General features: G+C 40.6%; 1 protein-coding gene across 4 annotated transcripts in view; it reads right to left on the reverse strand.

Annotated features, from left to right (window-relative positions):
• Positions 1-2,868: 2,868 nt before the first annotated feature.
• The window catches only part of DGKH (diacylglycerol kinase eta), a 445,542-nt gene continuing 434,470 nt past the window's right edge, over positions 2,869-13,940 (reverse strand). For all 4 annotated transcript variants that reach the window (XM_033948015.1, XM_033948016.1, XM_033948018.1 and 1 more), the window contains one exon: positions 2,869-4,423. In XM_033948015.1, coding sequence (XP_033803906.1) covers positions 4,334-4,423 — 90 coding nt within the window. In that variant the 3' untranslated portion in view covers positions 2,869-4,333. The remainder of the gene's footprint in view (positions 4,424-13,940) is intronic.

Consider the following 13,940-nt stretch of genomic DNA (forward strand, 5'->3'; position numbering starts at 1 on the left):
TGGTGTGCCTCAAGGTTCTGTTCCTGGGCCTGTTCTTTTTAACATTTTTATAAGCAATATTGCTGAAGGACTGTCAGGTAAGATTTGCCTCTTTGAGGATGATACCAAAATCTACAATAGAGTAGACACCCTGGATGGTGTGAATAACATGAAGAAAGACCTAGTGAAGCTTGAAGAATGGCCTGAAATTTAGCAGCTAAAATTTAATGCTAAGAAATGCAAGGCCATGCATTTGGGCTGCAAAACCCAGAAGGAACAGTATAGTTTAGGGGGTGAAAAACCTATGTGCACGACAGAAGAGCGGGACTTGGGTATGATTATATGTGATCTTAAGGTGGCCAAACAGGCTGAAAAGGAGATGGTGAAAGCTAGAAGGATGCTAGGGTATATATGAAGACGTATGACCAGTAGGAAAAAGGAGGTATTGATGCCCCTGTATAAGATTCTAGTGAGACCTCATTTAGAATATTGTGTACAATTCTGGAGACCGCACCTTCAAAAGATATAAAAAGGATGGAGTCAGTCCAGAGGAAGGCTACTAAAATGGTGTGTGGGCTTCATCATAAGGTGTATAGGGACAGATTTAAAAATCTCAATATGTATACTTTAGAAGAAAGGCAGAAGAGGGGAGATATGATACAGATGTTTAAATACCTACGTGGCATAAATGCGCATAAGACAAGTCTCTTTCATTTGAAAGGAAGCTCTGAAATGAGAGGGCATAGGATGAAGTTAAGAGGTGATAGGTTCAGGAGTAATCTAAGGAAATACATTTTTACAGAAAGGGTGGTAGATGCATGGAACAGTCTCCTGGAAGAAGTGCTGGAGACAGAGATTGTGTCTGAATTCATGAAGGCGTGGGACAGGCACGTGGGATCTCCTAGAAAGAGGAAGAGATCATGGTTACTGTGGATGGGCAGACTAGATAGGCCATTTGGCCTTTATCTGCCATCATGTTTCTATGTTTCTAAGAAAACTGACTACATTGGTTGACTGGAAAAATTTCCTACAGAATAGTCACAGACTCCTGAAGAAGATACAGGTTTCTCTATCAAAATGCCTGCAGTGTTAAGTCCTTTGTTTATATTGATAGAACTGAATCCCTGCTTTTATTAAAAGTTTGTGTTTGGAAACATCTCTATTTTCCCACTTATTTCTTCTTTGATACTGTTTTGCACATAACCTTTCAATAGCAATAAAGGACCTTATTATATAACAGGATACCTATGTGAGAAGTCCAGAAAGGCATCTACTTCTAAAACAGACTCCTAGAGCTAGTCCTTACAGTGGGAAACTGCTGATGCACACATTTGCAGCTGTTCCAAAGTTAATACATATGCACGCTCTGCACTGTAAGTGTGCACGTGCGTATTTTATAAAATACATGCACACTTTGCTGTTCTCCCTTTTTTATGCTCAAACTACACCTCTGGGGACACTTACACTTAGACTGTGTAAAGAAGGCACACACTTCCCACCCAAAAAAAACCAAAACCCTTTAGAAAATTACCCCCCAAATGTAAATAATATGTGTGGTGGGTATAACTTGCATCCCCCATCAATGCAGCTGTGTTAGGAGAAATATGGACTTGTTCAAGCCATAAGCACTCTCATGAGAAAGAGGTAGTGCAACTGACTATCCTATTACAATAGGACAGTGTATCTCAAACTATGTACCGCGGCACACTAGTGTGCCTCCTGAGATTTCAGGTGTGCCGGGACACACTGGGGAGGAGGAGAGGCACTGGCGCTGGCTGATTGCCTACAGGACATGCCTCTCGTGGCGAGAGGCACGTCCTGTAGGCAATCAGACAGCGCCGGTGCCTCTCCTTCTCTCCAGCCCTCTTCCCTGCTGGCATCCCCCACTGGCCTTTGCGCTTGCACAGACGTTGACATGATGATATCACGCATGCGTGCGATATCATCACAGCAACATCCGCACACTTCCGAATACCTCGAGCTGTGGCCACTACGTTTAGTGTGCTATGGCTTGAGAAAGTTTGCGGGACACTGCAATAGGATATGCAACATGTTATCCCACAAAATCAGATATTACATTTTCAACTACTGATCTATGCTAAATCAAAAACATAAATGAATTAAAAAAATATGGAAATAGTGGTTTTTTAAGTAGGGTACACGTCTCTTGGGCTTCCTTTGATCCAAATGTATAGTAGAAAGAAGACTCAACAAAAAGATGGAGATTACAGTGCTTAAAAACATCTGATGACGTACACTACTCAGTCTTCTGAACAAGCACGGGGTACATTTCCTACCATTTTCAATTGTTCTCTTCTGATACAGAAGAGAGTAAAGTCAACGGACATGACCGATGTTCTCTTAAGGTAATTGGTGACCTTTCGGTCATCCTGTTATGATGTTATCCTTGCTCTGAGGCTGAAAAGACATTTCCAAAAACACTTAAAATACACTGGCGAACAATGTTCAGTATTTCATGCTGTTACAAAGTATGGGAGATCTTTAACACCTGCATACCTTTTAGCCATTTCTTCAAAGGGAAATGACACGGTTATTCCTAGAAGGTATGTGGGTACTGAAGTGCTACTAGTTTACCTGAATGCAAATCACTTCAAGCTAGTACTGAAAAGGTGCGAGCAAATTAAAAAATAAAAACAGAAAATAATTGTGTGGGTGGTGGAATAAGTAAATTCAAAATGCAATTCTGTGTGCATAGTTTACCTCAGACCTAAATACCACTTTGTAGTGCTTCTTTTAATCTAACTCAGGGGTGTCCAACTTTTTGTCTTCCCTGGGCCGCATTGGCCAAAAAAAATGTTTCTGGGGCCGCACAAATGCTGCAGCAAGACAGAGGAGGGACCCGGCAAGGCGGTAAACACCCGGGGGCAGCAGAGGAAAACACTGCATTGCCCTCGACCGGGGCTGCACAAAATACTTCAAGGGGCCGCAGGTTGGACACCCCTGATCTAACTAAAAGCAGTATGTTGTGAAACTCCATGGATATTTTAGTGATTCTAAAGGGGGCCAGTTTATCACCCAGTGCAGTCTAGTCTGATAACTAATTAGTTATTCAGCAAGCATTTCTAAAACTGCCCCAGCTTACACACACATAAAAACTGGCACTCAGAAAATACAGCGCCTATTTTTATCCGATATATGAGTGGGAGAAGGGGAGGTCAGCACTTAATGAGAGTTTTTAATAAAATATATGTATCTGTGTCAATTTCTACCAGAACATACATGTACAAAATTAGCCCTGCCTCACAGTAATGTCAATTTGAATGATAGTTTTCATAAAGGTATCTAAGAAGATGGCACCCAGTTATAAAACTGCCCTCTCAAAGACCAAACATGAACTAATGCATTCTAAATAATCTGCCAAATTGGTGATAAGTTTTCATCTGCAACCATTATACTGAAGCAGACTACAAATAATTTTGTGTGGTAACTGTCTTTCAGAACACTTATGAGTAGTTACCATTATTTATGTGTATATGACTTATTGAAAGATGCTTACTACTTATAATAAATAAGATTCAATTACATAATGCACATACTTTGATGAATATGGCACAGATGCTACATGTACATATCCACAAGTCCTTTGTCACAAAACATATTCATGCAAAGTACAACATAAAAGAATAGAAAAGTGCCCATAATCAATAAAAAGACACTTCAGTAGTAATAAATTAAATCTTATTAAAACTGATATAAAAGTTGTTCAAGTGTTTTTTCTTTAAGTATCAGATGTGTCATGCAACAGAAAACGACCTAGGCAGGCACACCATGCATATAGATTTGCATTCATGGTATACAAAGTATACAAATAATTTTTTTTCTTTAAACCATAGTCCTTGGCCGGTGAATAATAGGTACCTGAGGCAATGCCAAAACTCACGTGTAAAACCACACGAGTGATCCATCTCACCTGTCCTTTAAGCTCCAGATTCCAAGTAAGCACGTGTCTGTAAATTAACCAGACAGGGCTTCACCACACAATGATATGTTGATGCAAAAGGAGGCATGTCTGCTACTAGGACATCATCATTTACTCCTGTCGACCTCACAGGTCATCTTAATCCTACCATGTTATTGACTGGTGCAACTTTGACCTTCTCAAGTTTGCACAATCAAGAAATGGCTTCATGGAATCGGCTTCTTTTGGCACAACACCTTGTAAAATCTCAGTCCATGATCCAAGCTCTTCAACTCAGGGTGGTGCAGCTAAGTCAACCTACAGCTGCACACACAGCTTATCATTAACGCAGTAAACCACAAAAACAGCAACGTGCCTCCAACGGCTTTGCATAACTGGCAGTTCCCTCTCTTTCCAGAGAAAGCACCTGTGTGATTACACCTCAGACATGGGAGTGGTTTTGCCAAGTTCTTTAATTCCCTGGAGAATTCGCTTCATATGACCCACTTTCATTATCCCCAGATCCTGAGGAGAAAAGAGAGAGAGAGAGAGAACATTTAGTTTTAGTAGAAATTTTTTTTCGATTTAGTTTCTCATTAATGCACATTTTGATTGTCTTTATGAATACTGATAAAAAATTAGGCGTTATAGTGTATGGAAGGATGGTAAACTTCGACTCAATGTACTTAAGTCATAGTGTCATTAAAAGCAAAATTCTCTGTTTGGCCTGTTTTCTTCCTCTCTCACCATCGACACAATAATAAGTAACTATTAAAATCTTGAGGCATGGCTAAGTTTCATTTACTAAAACTGGAAACTACTGATCATAAATAGATTGTCTAGGATTAGTGGTGTACAGGAGTGTTTTATTTTCATTTTATTTCAGTCAGCTCTATCTTGTTTTGACACGTCCTAACAAAAAACAGAGGCAAATCCAACAAAAAAAACCCACAGCAATATGAAAAGGAGTCTTCAGTTACACAGCATTTAATTAACCTGTGAATTGCTTTCTATCAAGCAGATTATTGGAACTTGTCCGTCTGATATAATTTGGCTTCTTGTAGATCGGGTGGATAAGACTACAGGATATCTGCTCATGTCCCTATGCAAGCGGTTCTTCTGGAATAAAAGTGACTTTCACCATACTGCACTGGACTGTTATTGGTTGTTTTTTTTTAATCCAACTCTTTTTCATATTACTAACAAAATATAGGGCATGCTAAAAATAGAATGAAAATAACCAAAATAAAAATGTATTTCAGTTTAAGATAAGATATGAATACTTTTAGAGATTTATTCATCTACCCTCCCCTCCCCTTTTACTAAGCCACAATAGAGGTTTCTACCACGGCCCAGAGCGCTAAATGCTCTGATGTTCATAGGAAGTCTATGAGCATCAAAGCAGCGTCGGAGCATTTAGGGATCCAAGCCGTGGTAGAAACCTCTACTGCGGTTTAGTAAAAAGGAGGGGGGTATATTCTAACAAGAACAGTTAAGCAAATAAATCAAGAAATATGGAACCGTGTATCCCAGTCAGTCATATTGCTTGGAATCAATCTTTTATATCAGAAGAATAATTTTTGTTAGGGGAATTTGGTGAATTGTCCCCCTTTAGTGTTAATGAAGACTAGAGGATAGATGGATATGTGTTGACTACCCCTAAAAAATGGAGAAATGTAAAAATATATATGAATATGGGTACTAAACACAGACATTGAAAAACAAAGTACAGACAGTCACTAAGGGCTCCTTTTACGAAAGTGCGCTACAGGTTTTACCGCACACACTGGATTAGCGCTCGCTATAGTGCGCGCTAGCCAAAAATCTACCACCTGCTCATAAGGAGGCGGTGGTGGCTAGCGTGCGCTATTCTGCGCCTTTGTAAAAGGAGCCCTAAATCACAAGAAGGTGCAGAACAAGCACGATGATACTTAGCAAGGAGTAAAGGGGGTGAAGCTGAAGATCCCCGTAGGATCTGCAACACTGCAGAATGAATTGCTGCATTGCTTTAATTGTCATAGATTTCAAAAGTGCTAACTTTATGGAGTGTACATAAATGAGGAGACAAAAGATTAGCTGACAAAGGAAGGGACATAATCTAGATGTACAAATATAAATGAAACAATAAAAAGTATCAATTATATAGTGCTCCTTTTGCTGTGATTTTTTTTATTCCTAGAAGATCAGGTAGACAGTAAGGGAGATGTCCACCATAAAATCCCATACCCATACCACTGGCTTACTCTTCTTAACTCATATGCTTTATTCATTCTTCCCTATCATGGTCTTGCCATTTTAACTCAGAGTTTCCTATTTGTTTCTTGTTGTAGGTCTTTGTCTGTCTTCATTAGATCGATCCTCCAAGGAGCACAGACTATAATGTACTATGTATATTTTGTAGCACTATTAGAGGCATAATCAGAAAACTAAAACATCCCAAAAATCACCTAAGTTGGCACTTGGACATCCTAATCACTGGGATGTCCAAGTGCCAATAATTGAAACCGTATTCCTTGACGTCTAGTGAGACATTTCAGCTGCTGTACATTCAGAGTTCGAGGGGGCATGTAAGAGATGTGTTATGGGTGTGCTTTGGGCAGCCTTTAGGCATGCTAGACTTGGACATCTTATGGTGATAATCAAACCTTTCCCAAGACGTTCTAGATAGAATTTAGTTGTTTTGGGCTAGACCTCTTTTGAAAGCATCTAAGCCAGGGGTGTCCAACCTTTTGGCTTCCCTGGGCTACATTGGCCCAAAAAAATGTTTCTGGGGCCACACAAACGCTGCAGCAAGACAGATGAGGGAGCGGGCAACACGGTAAACACCCAGGGGCAGCAGAGGAAAACATTGCATCGCTCTCGACCGGGGCTGCACAAAATACTTCACGGGGCCACATGCGGCCCTTGGGCCACAGGTTGGACACCCCTGATCTAAGCCAAAAAGGTACCCAAACTGACCAGATGACAACTGCATGGATTAAGTAATGACCCCCCCTTACATTTTTCCCAGTGGTCACTGACCCCCACCTACCCAAAAGAAATCTGAATAAAACAGTACATACCTGTGTCAGGATCAACAGCAGCAGGTATGGGAAATCCTACTAGAGCATCACACAGGTGTCTTAAGTAGCCAGGTGGGTGGGCTAGTGAACCATAAAGAGGAGGAGCCAGACCCTTAAGACTTTCTAACCACATCTATAGTGCTAAGTATGAGCCCATCAAAACACTACTATACTGCCATATAAGTGCCATCTACAGCTATGTGTGGCTATTGGGGTGGTAGACAGATGGGTATAGTAGATTTTGGAGGAGTTATGGAGGGTTCACCATAAATTATAAGGGGTATATGGTGAGATATTTATCTGGCACCTTTGTGTGAAGTTCACAGCAGTGTCCTCCAAGGTGTACTACTGCTCTGTTGATATGTCTATGTGGCTAGTACGTTAGAATGGTGGGCCTCCCATGTCTAAATGGTACTGATTTGGACATTTCTAACTTGGACATTTTTGTGGTCAAAAATGATGAATAAAGTTAGATGTCCTGTTGGTCTAGACATTTTGGCGGCCAAGATGTTCAAGTAGGTGATTTCTGAAAAAAAAAAAATTTGGACTTCCCATTCGAAAATGGATGCTTCTGTGCTTCCAAATTTGGACATTTAGTGGGAAACGTCCAAGTCCAACTTAGATGTCTTTTTCAAAAATGACCCTCCAAGTAAATGATCAAAATAAAATGAAATTGGCAAATCTGTGGATTTAGTTAGGTGAGAGATCTCTGGAAAGGTGCTTACCAGAATGCACCTCATCAGTGTCCTGGAGAAGAAAGAGAGAAATGGCAAATGGATGGAACGGTGCAACGAAGTGGTGGAATACCATTCTTGGACTTGCCCCTTCTTTTACTAAGGTGTGGTAACCGATTAGCGTGCGCTAATCGGTTAGTGCACCTTAGTATAAGAGGACCTAGATGTTGTGCTAAGGAACAGAAGAATAGAAATTCCCTAGCAAAGAGTGCGTAATCACAAATGGGACTCAATGGACAGAGATAGTGTTTAGTAGAGCAGAGAGTGACAGTGTAAACTCCTGATGATAAAGACAGTAGGATAAAAAGCTACTCTTTCAATCTGACCAACTCCAACCTTGGTGAGTAATGTTAAACAGAGCCCCCCTCCCTACAAAACAAATTTTAATTCTAAAAGCAGAAAGGAGATGACATCAAATTTGTGCTACTGTTGTGTAAAACTTTCTTCTTTTTTTTTAAACTAAAAGTATAGGATCGGGACAATATTTTCTACTTCTTCCCAAAGTAAGGATGGTCATGCTAAAGAAAGAAAAATCTAAAATGCTAGTAATTATAATATTGTTAGAGTTTAAAGAACAAACATCAAGTGATGAAGTAGTCAAGATTTTCTTATTCAATGCCAGGCAGTAAAAGGCATTGGGGAGACTACAATGGACACTACCACAAGAAGCATTTGGAAATTCTTCTTGCGGAGACTCCGCCTTGGGGAGACTACAATGGACACTACCACAAGAAGCATTTGGAAATTCTGTCTGAGAAAAATCAGTAGGGAAGATAATACTATCATGAAGGCTATCGATGAGCATATTGCGCTGGAAGCTGGTTACCAATGTTAATTTGGGAGCAAGGAGAGTTATTTTTTCACTTTGATGTACAGAACCAAGATACAAGGTACAGGTAAGAAGAAGAAAATGCAGACAAGATTTCTGAGTTATTTCTTCCCCCCAAATCTATAGAAGAATGAGCATGTTGCCCTTGTACATAGAAAAGAGACAGAAAAGTTCAATTAAAACAAACACATTAAAATTACTTTTCCTTGAATCTATCACTTCTTCACAAAACCCACATAATTTGGGGAGAATGGTACATATGAGAAATAATTCTACTAGGATCTGAGAAGTCAACTAAGTCTGAATGGGATTCACAGACATGTTCATCAGATGCAAAACAGCATGCAAAGGTTAACTGATTAATAAATTCCATCCTTCCATACCAATCTTTTCAAAGATTTTAATATTTATATTCTGCATTTTTCAGACATATGCCAGGGCAAGGTAGATATAATCAATAATCTAAAACATTAGTTAAATTATATCAATCAAAAATCAATGAAATTACAAAGATAAAATGTAAACCTATATAACAAGTTTACATGTTTCTATGTTGTTAATAATTTATATATTCTAAGTACTAAATAAGGCCCAGAAAGTTTATCGATTTGTTAGGTCTTCAGTAGGAGAAAACAACTCCACCAATGAATAAATACTCTGATCCTTCTAACCTCTTAGGTTGAGACTGTTGTTTTGTTACTTTCAATAACCATAGGCTCCTCTAAGCAAATACATGAACATATGATAATTAAGATAAATTACTCTTATAAAACATGCGAAGGCTTTAGAAAATATTTAAATGTTCTACTATGAATTTCAAAACAATGGCCAATCAGGGACTTCCTTAGGCTCCAAGGGAGGAGCATGAGGTGTCTGAGCCAATCAGGGCCTTAGGCCCCTCACCATGCATCACATGATGCACTAGGGCTGGGCCTAAGGCTCAGTGGCATAGCAGGCCGGGTGGAGGAGCAAGAGGTGCTCGCGGTTCCTCCTGTTCCCAATGACAAAGGTATGAGGGGACGGGAGTGAGCATTGTGGTGGCAGGAGGGAGTGGACATCCCTCCTACCATTTTGGCATTAGGGGGTTTGCGGCACGAGGGGAGGTATTTGGCCGGCAGGCAGGTGGGTGGGGGGAGGGGCCAGCGGTAGGAGGGAGTGGGCAACCTTCCTGCCATATTTTTCAGCGCAATGAGGGGAGCGTCGGGTGGCAGGAGAGAGTGGGCATCCCTTCTGCCATTTTTGAAGGGACTGTGTATCATGGGTGCTAGCGCCGGGGGAAAGGCTTTTTTAATGGGACAGATAGTGCGGATTTAAGTCACGCAGAACATCTGTCCCATTAAAAAAAAAACCAGAAGCCCTGACAGCAGTGACAGGAGGCTGCTTATCCTGTCACTACTGTCAGGGCTCTACACCGACTCAATCACTCACTGAGCAATTGAGTCGGTGAGTTTGCATGCCCCGATTCACTTGATAGTGAATCAATCGCTGTTTGAAAATCAGCCAAAGAATCAGCCAACATCAATTGAGTTGTTATCTTTAGTGAATCTGGGCCTAGGTGTTGCGGGATTAACTGTCTGACTACCCATTCAAATGCCTGAATGAAGGCCCTTCATACTCTGGATTGTAAATGTTCTCATTGTATGAGCAATAACATCGGCACAGATAGGAGCACAACAATAAAAGTTCACTCAAGATGTCGCAACTCTTTTAAGTGACCCTGATTAAAGAGCGTACAATTACTAATTCAGGATTGTATGTCAGGTCTGTTTCATTTACAAAACTGTCATTTTTAATCAACATCTGTATTTTTCCAACCTAGTATTTCAAATTTTACATAGAAGACTAACAAAAGATGTTCCTTAGAGTCTGCAGAAATTTTCTAAGTTTCCATTACGTGCATTTACAAGATAAAACCTCAGAGGCCAATTACATACTCTACAATGAAAGTAATAGAATGCCACACCTAAATTTTTAGTTAACTTGTGGATCCTCAATATAGAAAGATATGAAGGCATATTTTAAATAGAATGTTGAGAATTGAGACGCTCAGGTTGGAATGTGCTCAATTATGGTGGTATTTTACAAACGGCTCAACTGAATGTGAAGCTTTTTGTTAAATATATACAAAGGGTATGCAGGAGTGCATGTACATTTGGCAGTATGTAATCATTTTTACAAATATATACTTGGAAAAAAAGACGAGTGGCGGATTCCTGAGGAACTGGCAATTTCATAACTTTCATGCATCTGTTGTACTGCTTTCATGTATAACCAGTTTATTTTACAAACCTATTTAGCTAACATTCAGCCCAGAGCAGTCAGCATTCTTTACAGCAATGACCACCATGTGCAGAATTAGACCCACATATTCATTTTGGGCACCTGAACAGGTATTGGCACTGAATATCTGTGCCTGGAAGTTATCCAGGTAAAAAGAAAAAGCAGGTCAGATAGAAAATCTTTATATTCACTATAGCAGATAAAATACAAACAGAAAAGCCTAACACAGGAAGTGTTTCACTCATGCATGGGCTGCATCAGGGGCTCAAAAATAATCAAGTGGTGTGAGATAGTGGTTTCACCATCATGGTTAAGTTCTCTCAAGGAAAGCAGCAGCTTTGCATGGTGTGGATCTCCATGTGTTAAACAGTGGTTTTCTGATATTGTCATTATGTGATCTATATGTGCAAATACTGCTATTTACGTATACATATGTTAAAAAAAACTTTCTCAATGCAAGAAACAAAAAATAATAGTTAAACTGAGTTTAGAGTTACCCAAAAAATGATGTGTAATGAAATAAGGCTCAAATAACTTAAGTCCTCTGTGATTTTGAACTACATTCCAAATGCCTTTACTTTTGGAAGGGCTCACATCCACTGTTGAACTCTATTGGATCAATTCAGAGATTAGTAGTATATGGATGAGGTTACAGGTTCAACAAGTAGCTAGGAACAGGAGAGGAAAAATTCATGTTATATACCTCCCCATAGAAGTGGCAGTTGGTATGATGTTAAAGAAGGCAGGTAATTTACTATACCTCTTCAATCAACTGCTTTAGAAGGTGATAGGAACCTAAATCTTCAGGACTCTCTTATTCTACGTGTTTACAGTTACACCTTTCAACATCTTTCTTGCAATTCAGTTTCCTTTTCTCCTGAACTCCACTCTCCAGGTTATTTTTATTCTACCCAAGTACAAAAGATGACCCAAGTCCATGCTAAAGTTCCTCTTCACTCAGCTAGGAGTCCATTTCTCTTTCTAATCACTCTTCAGTACCAATCTGTACCGGTGGCAGAAGGTAGAAACACTACAGCGGTATTCTTTATTGAAAGGTCTGTGAGCCAGTGGCAGCCCCTATGGATCTCTGGTACAGTCCCCATTGATTTTCTGTGATTTTTTTTGTGTGATGGGTAGAATCGTTATTTGCCTACATAGCTGAAGAGAAGGAATTAGGCAGGAAGGAGGTGTGTCAGCAAGTGATGACAATGAAAGAAAGAGGTAAGAAGGATGTGTATCAGCTGGTATGGGTAGGAGGCATTTCAGCTGAATTGAATCAATGAAGGAAAACACATAGGGCCAGATTCTACAACAGCTACCGAACGTTAGGTGGAGGCAGCCGCCCTAACGCCACCTAACTTAATTGGTTTAATTGCCTTTAATCGGCATGCTAATTGATTGTGTTGTTTAAAAGCAATTAAACTGTCATTAAAAAAAGGATGGCACCTCCACAAATAGCCCTGGAATCGTGACTATGGAGGTGACTACAGGCGCCTAAGAATAAAATACACGTGGTTAATGCTGGAAGCACACTTAGGCATCAGTAGGCGCTTCCATAGTCATGATTCTTGTCACAGATAAGGTGCTGGAAATTTAGGCCTTGAAAACCCTGGCCTACATTTCCAGCATCTATCTGTGACATGGCCGCATGACTGACACGTGATCGGTGCCACTGTTGTATGTGGCTGCCAATCACGGCAGTTTATAGAATCCAGGCCATATAGTCTTCAGTCCTATATTGACTGAATAAGAGCAGTAGCAGGTCAGTGGAAAGGAGGGGAGAGAGAAGCACAAGACATTCTTTTGCTGCCATCTGTTGCCAATGAACAGCCACCGTCAAAGGCCATGTGACTCCTAAGAAAACAGATATATGGCTGGGATTCACTCAAAGTGAGAGGCTGCTATATTCAGGGGTAGGGAGCTTGAAGGCAGATGTTACTGGGGGGACTATTTCTGGGGGAGAAGGAACTTAAAAGGCTCCTGATCTCTGCTAGGGTTTAAGAAAGGAGAAGACATAGATAAGATAGGTAGGGGCAATGAAAGAAATGGAAAGACAGAAAAAGAACGCTGAAGACTTGATGGAGGAACTGAGAGAGAGATAGCTGAAATTATGGTGCCATTGGCATGTGCTCAGGATGATTTCTGTTGGCTCTCTTCTACCCCCTTTGAATCCCTTCTTTAAAACTTTTTGAAGACCACTAGAGCAAGTGGCCCTAAGTTGAATCAGCTGGCGTGCAGGCCAAATGTAGCAAAGCACAGTGCAAGCAGATGGCTCTAGTTTGTCTCAGGGCAGAAGCACCTAAACAGATTCCTCTTCCTCCCAGATTAGGAATTTTGGAGATGTTGCTCATCCTCCTGTTTCAAATTCAGAACTTAGAGTTCCAAAAATAAAGTTGGTACGCAATTGTCATTGTGAATTGTAACACTTCCTGCATATATACACAGCCTGCTTCTCTCCACTGAATGAAAGGTAAGGAGGCTGCCCTAGGCCTACAGAAGATGCAGTATGTTGCTGAGACAGCTAACCAGCTAATCTGGGCTGACAGTGCACTCACTTGGTACTGTTGGACTGTTCGTATAGGTTTCTATTGTTAGGTGCTTGAGTGCTTTGTTCGCAGTTCACTAATTACTGAGTGGAGTGGAAGAGTAGCCCAATGGTTAGGGTACTGAACTGAGAACCAGGAGATCTGGATTCGATTCCTATGCCTCCCTCCTCCCAGCCGGCTTGGACCTTTGTGTTACAGACAGCTATCAAGCAGCTATGGGTTCCTGATGAAGGGACGCTGAAATTCCGAAACTGGGCTTGGTTTAACCCACTTCCAGGGGTGTTTGGATTATCGTGTCACCCCCTACTTTCCAGCAGGATTTATGGACACTTTTTCTAAGCTAAGTGCAGAGTTACTTGGGGAGTTGGCTGGGGGGTTCTCAGAGTTGATGATTGACTTCTCAGAGTTGATGATTGAGTTCTCAGAGTTGATGATTGACTTCACCTGTGTGATTATTAGTGTTCACTGTGGTTATTATTCACTATTTTGGTTTAGCACACGTGAGGTATCCTATGATGGTGTGCAGGCAGAGGTTTTCTTACCTTTGTCTTATTGTATAAAGCGCTGGAGAAATTCTCCCTTCGCTGACCT

The sequence above is a fragment of the Geotrypetes seraphini genome, chromosome 6 (assembly GCF_902459505.1).
Source record: "Geotrypetes seraphini chromosome 6, aGeoSer1.1, whole genome shotgun sequence".
Taxonomy (NCBI): domain Eukaryota; kingdom Metazoa; phylum Chordata; class Amphibia; order Gymnophiona; family Dermophiidae; genus Geotrypetes; species Geotrypetes seraphini.